Below are 13,133 nucleotides of genomic sequence, written 5' to 3'. Positions count from 1 at the left end.
TGGTTTGGATGAAGTAACTAATGAAAATAACTCAGACAGAACAATCTGAGAGAGAGAGTCTAACCAAATACCGGCATCACTGAAAGCAGCCAAAGATAACGATACGTCTTTGGGATGGTTATGAGTAATTGTGTCTCTAATAGTTAAAATTTTATTAGCAAAGAAAGTCCTGAAGTCATTACTAGTTAAAGTTAAAGGAATACTCGGCTCAATAGAGCTCTGACTCTGTCAGCCTGGCTACAGTGCTGAAAAGAAACCTGGGGTTGTTCTTATTTTCTTCAATTAGTGATGAGTAGTAAGATGTCCTAGCTTTACGGAGGGCTTTTTTATAGAGCAACAGACTCTTTTTCCAGGCTAAGTGAAGATCTTCTAAATTAGTGAGACGCCATTTCCTCTCCAACTTACGGGTTATCTGCTTTAAGCTGCGAGTTTGTGAGTTATACCATGGAGTCAGGCACTTCTGATTTAAAGTTCTCTTTTTCAGAGGAGCTACAGCATCCAAAGTTGTCTTCAATGAGGATGTAAAACTATTGACGAGATACTCTATCTCACTTACAGAGTTTAGGTAGCTACTCTGCACTGTGTTGGTATATGGCATTAGAGAACATAAAGAAGGAATCATATCCTTAAACCTAGTTACAGCGCTTTCTGAAAGACTTCTAGTGTAATGAAACTTATTCCCCACTGCTGGGTAGTCCATCAGAGTAAATGTAAATGTTATTAAGAAATGATCAGACAGAAGGGAGTTTTCAGGGAATACTGTTAAGTCTTCAATTTCCATACCATAAGTCAGAACAAGATCTAAGATATGATTAAAGTGGTGGGTGGACTCATTTACATTTTGAGCAAAGCCAATTGAGTCTAATAATAGATTAAATGCAGTGTTGAGGCTGTCATTCTCAGCATCTGTGTGGATGTTAAAATCGCCCACTATAATTATCTTATCTGAGCTAAGCACTAAGTCAGACAAAAGGTCTGAAAATTCACAGAGAAACTCACAGTAACAACCAGGTGGACAATAGATAATAACAAATAAAACTGGTTTTTGGGACTTCCAATTTGGATGGACAAGACTAAGAGTCAAGCTTTCAAATGAATTAAAGCTCTGTCTGGGTTTTTGATTAATTAATAAGCTGGAATGGAAGATTGCTGCTAATCCTCCGCCCCGGCCCGTGCTACGAGCATTCTGGCAGTTAGTGTGACTCGGGGGTGTTGACTCATTTAAACTAACATATTAATCCTGCTGTAACCAGGTTTCTGTAAGGCAGAATAAATCAATATGTTGATCAATTATTATATCATTTACTAACAGGGACTTAGAAGAGAGAGACCTAATGTTTAATAGACCACATTTAACTGTTTTAGTCTGTGGTGCAGTTGAAGGTGCTATATTATTTTTTCTTTTTGAATTTTTATGCTTAAATATATTTTTGCTGGTTATTGGTGGTCTGGGAGCAAGCACCGTCTCTACGGGGATGGGGTAATGAGGGGATGGCAGGGGGAGAGAAGCTGCAGAGAGGTGTGTAAGACTACAACTCTGCTTCCTGGTCCCAACCCTGGATAGTCACGGTTTGGAGGATTTAAGAAAATTGGCCAGATTTCTAGAAATGAGAGCTGCTCCATCCAAAGTGGGATGGATGCCATCTCTCCTAACAAGACCAGGTTTTCCCCAGAAGCTTTGCCAATTATCTATGAAGCCCACCTCATTTTTTGTTTTTTTTTGGACACCACTCAGACAGCCAGCAATTCAAGGAGAACATGCGGCTAAACATGTCACTCCCGGTCCGATTGGGGAGGGGCCCAGAGAAAACTACAGAGTCCGACATTGTTTTTGCAAAGTTGCACACCGATTCAATGTTAATTTTAGTGACCTCCGATTGGCGTAACCGGGTGTCATTACTGCCGACGTGAATTACAGTCTTACCAAATTTACGCTTAGCCTTAGCCAGCAGTTTCAAATTTCCTTCAATGTCGCCTGCTCTGGCCCCCGGAAGACAATTGACTATGGTTGCTGGTGTCGCTAACTTCACATTTCTCAAAACAGAGTCGCCAATAACCAGAGTTTGATCCTCAGCGGGTGTGTCGTCGAGTGGGGAAAAACGGTTAGAAATGTGAACGGGTTGGCGGTGTACACGGGGCTTCTGTTTAGAACTACGCTTCCTCCTCACAGTCACCCAGTCGGCCTGCTTTCCCGGCTGCTCGGGATCTGCCAGAGGGAAACTAACGGCGGCTAAGCTACCTTGGTCTGCACCGACTACAGGGGCCTGGCTAGCTGTAGAATTTTCCACGGTGCGAAGCCGAGTCTCCAATTCGCCCAGCCTGGCCTCCAAAGCTACGAATAAGCTACACTTATTACAAGTACCATTACTGCTAAAGGAGGCAGAGGAATAACTAAACATTTCACACCCAGAGCAGAAAAGTGCAGGAGAGACAGGAGAAGCCACCATGCTAAACCGGCTAAGAGCTAGTAGCTGCGCTAAGCTAGCGGATTCCTAAAAACACACAAAGTGAATAATGTGTAAATAATTTAGAGGTGATTCAGCAGAGGGAGTGCTTTAGTTAAGGCACGTGAAGATTACACTGTGAAACAAATCGTTATCTAGGTAACTAGATCAATCTAACTGCGCAGATTAAACAGCTAACAGATACAGCAAAACACCACTGTGCTCCGGAACAGGAAGTGATACAATACCGCAGTGAGAGCCAACCACCAGTAGAGGCAAGCAATTATCACAAAGGCATTTTGATAAGTGAAGTAATAATAAGAATAAGTAATAAAAGAAGGATAGTTAAATACAACTCCATGCTCCCTGCCATTAGAACGACAGATTGGACTCCTCAGTGCATTACCAAAATTTCTGCAAGTTACTCCCTGGAATGTACTGTATATTCAGCCCATCAATTTTGTGGTGTGACAGATACAGCTGAGGACCAGTGAGTCTCAGATTTTGGGCCATGTATCTTTTTAACATCCAAAATAAAATAAGGAGCTGATTCTATAGCTGTGAAACCATTAAAATTATATATATATATATATATATATATTTCGGACCGCAGCACGTCTGAGACGGAGTCACTTCACCCAAAGCAATCAAATGAATTAATGGGATTATTAACCGTTAGATGACAAGGTAAAACCTGATGAAGAGGGGTGGGGTGGAATATAAATAATTATGGACCCTATCAATATATGGCACATGATGGCATAAATGGATTTGAGGCATATCAAATTTGATACTCATATTTTCACAGAGTTATCCTCTCAATTAGTCATTGGGTGTGTTTTGGGCATAGCCACTGTGTCGTGTGCCGACCTCTTTGAGATCTGGATGCACCAGGCAGAATTTTGTGTGGGGGAGCAAAATTTAGCTTGAAAATGTTATAATCTAATTATCAATGCTAGTAAATGGCCCAAAACATATAGTTCAGAGCCAATAGACTGAGAATTGTTGATGTGTTGCATTTAAACCTTAAGAAGATGGTTCAGTGCTTGGTCAGTGTTTTTTTTTTTGGTAAGTATTTTAGACGGGTATTAATTACAGTTCTTGAGTGAAGTTTTCAAATGTAAATGCTAAATGGTTTTCTGATTTCCTCAGTCAATATTGATGAAATAAAGCTAGCTGATGTTTTGATTACTCCCTCAGATTTCTTATGTGCGCTTCCTGAATGGATTAAACCCATAAATTAATCTCCATTACTTTAGTTTGTTAGAATTAAATGGTTAACATTCAAGCTGTTTAGAAATATGTTTAAATTGTTTCATTCATGCATGTCCACAAATAAAGTCAGAACCATTTTCTGTTTCCAGAGGTGGAAATAGAAAAATTTGATTGAGGGTCATTTAAATAAAATGTGAAACGGTAAAAATGATGGCCCTAGATTCTTGGTGATAATAGAACATAGTGGTGTGGCCGAGTGTTTAGTGCGCTTATTTCCAGAGCAGAAGGTTTCCAGTTACTTGCCCATTCTCTAGCAAATCTGGAGTTGCGTCAGGAAGGGCATCTGGAGTAAAACCTGTGCCAAAGCAACATGAAGATATGGTAACCCCACATGAATAAAGGGACAAACGGAAAGGAAATTTTAATATTGTCAATTTTAATGATGTATTCAGTGTTATTGCTATTAAGGAAAGACACCAGAAGATATATGCAGACACATACAAATGAAACATTTTATTAGAAACTCCCTCCCAGACTCTTTCCTCACAAACATCTTTAGCATTCGTCGCAGCCACTATGTGACCACAAGAAAAAGTATGGAACTGTTGTTTTTTTCCATTCCAACTTCTACTTCCTTCTTTAATGGTACCCCCTGCTAGTACTTTCACTTCCATCTTCTTACCACACATTTACTGAGACCCTGTTGTCAGATTTAAAACATAATAATCACATCTCCCTTTCTTTGAATACTACTACAATACTGTACTAGGATGGGTTTGGTGGCCAAGTGATTAGTGCGCTTGCTTTCAGTATGTAAGGCTCCCGGTTCAAAGTTCTCCCCTGCCCACTTCTCCATGAAATGTTTAGTTGCGTCAGAAAGGGCATCCAGTGTCAATCTTGTGCAAAATCAACATGCATATTCATCTTGGATTTGCTGCGACGATGCCATGTTAAAGACAAGGGTGCCGCCAAAGGGGCTTAGTGCACTAAGTGACACTAAGTTAATAAGTACCATATAAAAAAAAATCTGTTTATTTTATTGTCCGTTAAAATAAAATTAAGCAGCATCTTGGATGCAGGTAGTTTTTCATGTATAGCAAAGCTGTTGAGGTGTCAAGGATAATACATTGGCTTGACCTCATTGTACTTGCAGTGTGCCATGTGCAAGTGTATTATATCAGAAAATACAAGTACTGGATTGAGACTTTGTCCATATGCACTTATGGGATGCACTATAAATCAGCAGGATAAGGCCCCAAGTCCTCTTGTATATACGATATACAAGACCTCATACAAAGCTGTAGAAGTCAATATCATGCAGCCTTTTGAATACATAGCCATTGCAGATGTCACAGTTGTTCTCCAGACCACCTTCACAAGCCACAGTTGGATTGCTCTACTTGAGAGGCAGTGGTGATACAGTTTTGCTTTTGTGATGCTGTGCCAAATGCTTTGAGGGTAGTTACAGGCACGCTTACACATATGCTTACACATTTAGGACACTTCTCACATATCAAGTGTTAAAAATCAGCAAAAATTTCTATTTTGGTCACAGAATCTATAGTATTTTCCCTAATGCCTGCCATAAGTCATTTAAAGACTCTTCCGCACAACCATACATAACTGCTTTCAAAACTGAAGTTCTTTTAATCTTTTAAAGAGTAGTCCAGGGTCTTTCCATCTCAGTTCACCCAAAGGGTTAAACCTCATCCCCACAGATTTTTGTAAAATTTGGTATACAGATAGTCTTTGGTGGGAAAAGGCTAGCCTAATTTTCAAATTTCAGCTCAATCGGACCAACAGTTCCTGAGATATCGCCATCTCTTTTTTTCACCTTTTCATGAAAAAGGGTGCAGCTGCTGACATTCAAATGCCATAAATCGCAACCAGTGGTCTGATTTTCAAAAGAAAGGCATCTTTGGAAAGGATTTTACATATGGAACCTAAATCTGACATTTGATCTTCTGAGGATATCTAGGCATGATAACCTTTTGATCTATTTTATGACCTTGTAATTGACAAATTGGGACAAATTACATTACGATACTCTAATGAAAACTGTAGCCCCACATGTTTTGTATAATATTTAAAAAGACAATAAAGGGAGCTTTTCGGTACCATTGTTTTGTCCCTGTCATCCTCACAACTATGTAAGCATACAAACTCAGCAGCCAGATGAATAATCCAGATTTAGTAGAGATCCAAGACTCTGGTAATGAAGGCAGTAATGATTTATGTGTACCCTTAGTGACTTCGGAATACGATATATGCACCTTCATGGACCAGCAACAACATTTCTTTAGCCATCATAGGATGATCAGTATTGGATTCCAGAAACTGATGTACTTTGTGTTATAAGTGCTCCATATCTGACATAATCTTCCACAAGAAACTACAGTGTCTCCTGGAAGGACCTTTTCAGAATCTCCAGTCACTATTCAGAATGGCCTGTTGACATGGAGTAGGATGGCTACTGCAAGAGTTCCCATAGACAGACTTTAGGATTATGTACACACGTCAATAACTATTTTGACAGTTTTCTTCATATTCAGGAACTGATCTGATGATCAGATTTATAGCCAAACCTCATACATGTTCATGTAACTAGTGCTTTTTGCATGTAGAAAATACAGGGGACACTGACTTTAGCAACAGGTATACCAACTTCAATTTCAAATTGCTTGAAAGCTAAAAAAAATTGCCCTCAGTTTTTAATATACAGAACATATGGGGCTACAATTTTCATTAAAAAGTATTGCAATGTAATTTGTCCCAATTTTGTCAATTTCAAGGTCAAAAAGTAGGTCAAACGGTCATCATGTCTAAATAAGAAGAAATGCCAGACTTGTAAAATCCTTTCCAAAGATACCTTATTTTTGAAAATCAAACCATTGATTTCTTAGCTATGGTCATTTGAATTTCAGTGACTGGTGCCTTTTTCACAAAAAAAATGGGGAAAAAAGAACTGGCGATATCTTGGGAACCGTTAGTCCGATTGAGCTGAATTGTGAAGACTACCTATATACCAAAATTTATCAAAATCTGCGTCTTTTTTTTATTTTTGGGGGTGATCTGAGACGAAATGACCCTACATATAGTTACAAAATCAAGAGAATAAAGTAAGTCAGTGATTCTCTGTATATTTTAACCATGACCATGAATAGCTGAGAAACATTATAAATTGGTAAAACTCAGATAAATAACTGCTAAAGTCATCTTATAGCTTTGTTTTATGATAAACTCTCATATTGCATTTGATTAATTCATAGTAGTCACTAGCTTGCCAACACATTTTGGTATTTTCACCAGGTTTGCACACACTGCAGCAGGGATTCTGGCCCATTCCTCCATACAGATCTTCTCTAGATCAGCCAGGTTACTGGGCTGTCCCTGAGAAACATGGAGTTTAAGCTCCCTCCAAGGATTTTCTATTGGGTTTAGGTCTGGAGACTAGCTAGGCCACTCCAGAACCTTGATATGCTTCTTACGGAGCCACTCCTTCGTTATCCTGGCTGTGTGCTTCGGGTCATTGTCATGTTGGAAGACCCATCCACGACCCATCTTCAATTCTCTAACTGAGGGAAGGAGGTTGTTCCCCAAAATCTCGCAATACATGGCCCCGGTCATCCTCTCCTTAATACAGTGCAGTCGTCCTGTCCCATGTGCAGAAAAACACCCCCAAAGCATGATGCTTCCACCCCCATGCTTCACAGTAGGGACGGTGTTTTTTGGATGTACTCAGCATTCTTCTTCCTCCAAACACGGCGAGTGGAATTAAGACCAAAAAGTTCTATTTTGGTCTCATCTGACCACATAACTTTCTCCCATGACTCCTCTGGATCATCCAAATGGTCATGGGCAAACTTAAGACGGGCCTGGACGTGTGCTGATTTAAGCAGGGGAACCTTCCTTGCCATCCATGATTTTAACCCATGACGTCTTAGTGTATTACCCACAGTAACCTTGGAAACAGTGGTGCCAGCTCTCTTCAGGTCATTGACCAGCTCCTCCCGTGCAGTTCTGGGCTGATTCCTCACCTGATTTCCAGATTTTTTTTTTTTTAAGATTATGTCTCTCACAGTGGACATGCACCTAAGATGAAAATTTCAGACCCCTCCATGATTTCTAAGTCGGAGAACTTGCAAAATCGCAGGGTGTTCAAATACTTATTTTCATCACTGTAGTTACAAAATCAAGAGAATAAAATAAGTCAGTGATTCTCTGTATATTTTAATCAAGATCATGAATAGCTGAAGAACATTATAAAATGATAAAACTGAGATAAATAATTGTTAAAGTCATCTTATAGCATTGTTTTATGATAAACTCTCATATTGCATCTTTATAATTCATAGTAGTTACCAGCTTGCCATCATATTTTGGTATTTATCAATGATGTCTGTTTTTCTGACAGGTTCTAATGTGGGCATTTCTACTGCTTAACTGTTTCCAAAACTGCCCTTGAAAAAGAAGGGACAACATCTTCTCATCATGTCCAAGAGCAAGAGCTCGGAGTCTGTTAAAGTGGTGGTTCGCTGTCGCCCTATGAATGAGAAAGAACGGGCTGCCAAGTTTGAAAAGGTGGTCTCTGTTGATGTCAAATTAGGCCAGATAATCGTCAGGAATCTCAGGGAGGCTTCAGGTAGTGAGTTACCCAAAGTCTTTACCTTTGATTCAGTCTACGACTGGAATTCCAAACAAATAGATCTTTACGATGAAACATTTAGGCCTCTAGTGGATTCTGTTCTTCGTGGCTTCAATGGGACCATCTTTGCCTATGGACAGACTGGTACAGGAAAGACGTACACTATGGAGGGGGTGAGAAATGACCAAGAGAGGAGAGGTGTGATCCCTAATTCATTTGAGCACATATTCACCCACATTTCACGGTCCCACAATCAGCAGTACCTGGTGAGAGCATCATATCTGGAGATATATCAAGAGGAGGTTAGAGATTTACTCTCTAAGGACCAGTTGCGCCGTCTTGAGCTCAGGGAGAGGCCAGACACTGGTGTGAACGTCAAAGACCTCTCATCATTTGTCACCAAGAGTGTGTGGGAGATAGAGCAAGTCATGCATATAGGCAACCAGAATCGATCAGTGGGTGCTACTAACATGAACGAACACAGCTCCCGCTCTCACGCCATCTTCATCATCAATGTTGAGTGCAGTGAGTTGGGTGTGGATGGTGAGAACCATATCAGAGTAGGCAAACTGAATCTTGTAGATTTGGCTGGTAGTGAACGGCAGACCAAAACGGGTGCTCAGGGTGAGAGGCTTAAAGAAGCCACAAAGATAAACTTGTCTCTGTCTGCTCTGGGTAACGTCATATCAGCTCTGGTGGATGGCAAAAGCAGCCATATCCCCTACAGAGATTCAAAACTCACTCGACTTCTGCAAGACTCTCTGGGGGGCAATGCCCGTACTGTAATGGTTGCCAACATTGGCCCAGCATCCTACAATTTGGAAGAGACTTTGACAACCCTGCGTTACGCCAACAGGGCGAAGAATATCAAGAACAAACCACGAATCAACGAGGATCCCAAGGATGCTGTGCTCCGAGAGTTTCAGGAGGAGATCGCAAGGCTGAAGGCGCAGTTGCAAAAGCGCTCTGGAAAGAAGAAAAGAAGGCGACAGAGGAGGAGGGCCGGGGAAGGAAGTAGTGGGGACGATCTGGGAGAAGGAGAGACAGAAGATGATGATGATGATGATGATGATGAAGAAGGAGATGACAGAGGTAATTATTGGCGGGAGCAGCAGGAGAAGCTGGAGAAGGAAAGGAAGGCTATAATGGAGGATCACAGCCTGGTCGCTGAGGAGAAAGCACGGCTGCTTAAGCAGAAGGAGAAGAAAATGGAAGACTTGAGGAGAGAAAGGGAGGCTGGAGAGGAGCTTGCAGCCAAAGTTAAGGTAAAAACATAAGCTTCACCACACTGGGTGATGTGTGAATCCTGCTTCCTCACAGTTACAGACTTGTACTTTGGTTTTCACAGGATGCAGTAGCAACAGATGTCTGTCTTAGTATGCTGGATCCACTTATAATGGACCAAAAATGTGTGGTTCCTTTTTTTTAGTTTTCATGCACTCCTGTTCATGGAATCAACTTTATTTATTTGACATTGATCGTTCTCAAATGTGACTAAAAGTTTACTCAAGTTTTTCCTTTCCTTCCAGACAATGGAGAGTAAACTCCTTGTAGGGGGAAAGAACATTGTTGACCATACTAATGAACAACAGCGAATGCTCGAAATGAAGCGGCAGGAAATTGCAGAACAGGTATTTGGTTAAACAAACATCGCTGGTTGATGTCAACTTGTTACCTCCCATGTATCCATATTCTCTGTTCATAAGTAAACAGCACTTCAGAAATAAGTGAAAGGAACACAGTTCCCTATTTTACATTGTGGCCTTCATGCATTGGATAGTTCAATTTATTTTATTTCTACAGCACCAAGTCGCAACACAGCTGCCTCAAGGCGCCTCACACAAGTAAGGTCTAGCCTTACTTGTCACACAGGTGACAGTGGTAAGGAACAAGTCCCTCTGAATCTGGCCTACTTGAGGTTTCTTCCTCAACATTAAAAGGGTTCAGGTTACTTTGATACCCGTAGGTAGATTTGTGTTGCAGTAACACAGAACATCCAACTTGTTAAACATACAGGACAGCACTGACATACACAAAGACCTGACACAGACGTGAAAGGGCTCAGAGCCACACTAGACCACAGCCTGACAACCACCGAAAATGGTGCAAAATTTGCTATGCTGATTTGTTCATCTGAATAACAGCGACTGGAACAAAACTCTTCCTGTAACGCTTTGTACTACACTTCAGGACTGTAAACCTCTGACCAGAGGGGAGAAGCTGAAATTCTCCATGTAGAGGGTGTGAATGATCATTTATAATAGATTTAGTGATCTTCTGTCACTGCCGGGTATACAGAGAATCTGGGCCAAGATGTGGTGCACCAGTCAGAGTGACCCACTGTTTAGTCCATTCTAACAGTTACAAGGTTTTTTCAGAGATTTATCAAGCTGAAGAAACAGTAGACTGAAATCTGAACTAGCATTAAAAACAAAGTGCATTATTGAAGTAAGCATGCAGTCACTGGCCCTACAGGCAGAGCGGGATGCAGGGCCAGTGTCCATCCATCGCCTCGTCAGTTTCAGTTAGTAAGCTGTCTTAATGGAAGACTGCCTTCCAAAAGTAGACTGCAGTGGCTCAGAGAAGTCACTCTGAGTAACATAGTCCACGGGCCGCTGCGTCAGCTTTTGCCAGGGCATCTCGTGGTCAGTTCAGCGTCCTTGATGTCTCATTAGTGCCTTGGACAGAGAGAAAAAGAGCAGAATCAGTCGCTGGGAGATGGACCACAATGAACAATCAAACATCACTTTAGAAAAATAAATAACTCAAGGGCGAGGCATGGTTGAATTGTAGAATTTTAGCTTTACTTCAAGCAGTTTAATAAAATATTACACTATGTATTTAAGAATTACAGTCAGCAGTATTTGCAGTCTCTCCATATTAAGAGTCCATGAGTAATTGGACAAATTAAATCACTACAAATCATCACTTTTATAGCCAGTTTTCTTTAAACAAGTCTGGGGATGGATACAAGAAGAAGTCACTGAATATGTTTTGGACTTCATTTACTTTCAGTCCATAATGAATAAAGGTATGGTATTAAATGGTACATCTGTTTGGAATAGACAGTTTGCCAAAACTCAGTTATCCTGCAAGAGACTAGTGAAAGAAACCACTTTATCAACTCAGACAGGGTAAGGGTGTGATTGGAGAAACTGTAGAGCGCAATTTTGTCTGTTGCACCACCAGTCACAGTGTCATAGATGAGTAGAACAAGCCATAGCTAATGGATGAGGTTTGTTCCCTGCTGACGCTTTGTGATGCTGCATTAGATCTGGAGACACCAAAGCCTGCAACAGAGCAAGGACCAACCTAAAGAGCGGAATCAGAGAGGTTAAAAGAACTTTTGGGGAAAAGCCGTCTTCTCAGTTGGCTGATGTCATTTTGAGATCGCTGATAATAGAGCAGCACATATGCAGGCAAAGCCTTGTACCAACCAGGCACTGTAATTGACTGAGGACAGCGTCAGGAGGGTACATCAACCCACGGAAGGCTGCTGTTCCAGATCACATCCCAGGCTTTTTGCTAAAACGCTGTGCTGAACAACTTAAGGATGTGTTCACAAATGTATTTAACATCTCCCTCAGTCAAGCTAGAGTGCTCACCTATTTAAAAAGTGTCATAATTAGACCTCTGCCCAAGAAGCCAAATCCATCCTCCATGAATCACCTAGTAGCCTTAACCCCCAGAGTTATGATATACTTTGAGCGGCTTTTGATGAATCACATTAAATCTTGCCCCCCAACCAATATGGACCCACTACAGTTTGCTTATAAAGTGAAGTGTTCTGCGGAGGATGTCATCTCCACCCTGATCCACCACAACTGGCAGATGTGGAGAACAAGAACACCTATGCCAGGATCTTGATAATTGACTTCAATTCAGAATTCAATGCAATCTTGCCACAACAACTTATGGAGAAGCTGTTGTTGGGTGTAGATCCAGGAATGTGCAGGTGGATCTCGGACATTCTGATAGAAAGTCGGCAAGCAACCAAAGTTGGCAACAAAACATCTAAAATGATCACAGTGAGTACAGGTTCACCACAAGGGTGTGTACTGTGCCCTTTACTGTTCTCACTGCTGACGGACAACTGCTCTGCTATCTTTAACAGTAATCATGTCTTTAAGTTCGCAGATACGTTTGGCCAGGTTTAGGGGACGTCATGGTCTAGTGGTTAGGCGGGGGGCTTCAGACCAGAGGATCCTCTGTTCAAAACCCAATCAGACTGGAACATTATTAAAGGTCCTTGGGCAAGGTCCTCCGCGGTGTCTTCAGTCCCTCCACAGACTTAAAAGGTAGACCTGTCTGTCCCAGCCATGACTGTGTTCTATAGGGGCACCATCCAGAGCATTCTTACTTATTATGTCTCATAGTGGTATGGTGACAGCACAGCAGAGGAAAGATGCACTCTCAACAGGATAGTAAGAACAGCTGAAAACATCTTTGGTGTCCCACTGCCACATCTGCAGGACATCTATACAGACCACTGTGTTCGTAGAGCAGATGGTTTAATAAAGGACTTCACTCATCCTTCTCATGACACATTCACTGTCACGCCTTCAGGGAGAAGATTCAAGAGCATGTGAATTACTACTCACCTGTTCAGCAGCTTTTCCCCCCGGAGTGATCAGACTTCTGAATCAGAGAAAGTGAACTAAATTAACTCCTATTTATTAAAAAGAGTCTCTTATCTATTTATGGTTTAAATTTTTTTAATTTTACCACATCTGAACTTATTCCTGCACATTTTTATCATTAGAGGGCTTTGTTTTTATTGTGCACTAGTGTTGGATGTGTGAAAGATAATTTAGTTTTTATGTGAACAT

The 13,133-nt window shown here is 41.1% G+C and overlaps 1 protein-coding gene across 2 annotated transcripts in view; it reads left to right on the top strand.

The window, feature by feature from the left end:
• kif3b (kinesin family member 3B) overlaps positions 1-13,133 on the top strand; it is a 34,332-nt gene that overhangs the window by 2,715 nt on the left and 18,484 nt on the right. The window contains exons 2-3 of one of the 2 annotated variants that reach the window (XM_034172101.1): positions 8,074-9,569; positions 9,834-9,935. In XM_034172101.1, coding sequence (XP_034027992.1) covers positions 8,151-9,569; positions 9,834-9,935 — 1,521 coding nt within the window. In that variant the 5' untranslated portion in view covers positions 8,074-8,150. Of the gene's footprint in view, positions 1-8,055; positions 9,570-9,833; positions 9,936-13,133 lie in introns of those variants that run through there. The other variant, XM_034172102.1, reaches the window with a different exon arrangement.

The sequence above is a fragment of the Thalassophryne amazonica genome, chromosome 6, assembly GCF_902500255.1.
Source record: "Thalassophryne amazonica chromosome 6, fThaAma1.1, whole genome shotgun sequence".
Taxonomy (NCBI): domain Eukaryota; kingdom Metazoa; phylum Chordata; class Actinopteri; order Batrachoidiformes; family Batrachoididae; genus Thalassophryne; species Thalassophryne amazonica.
The sequence above is the reverse complement of the archived record's forward strand: the minus strand, read 5'-3'. Positions and strand labels throughout refer to the sequence as shown.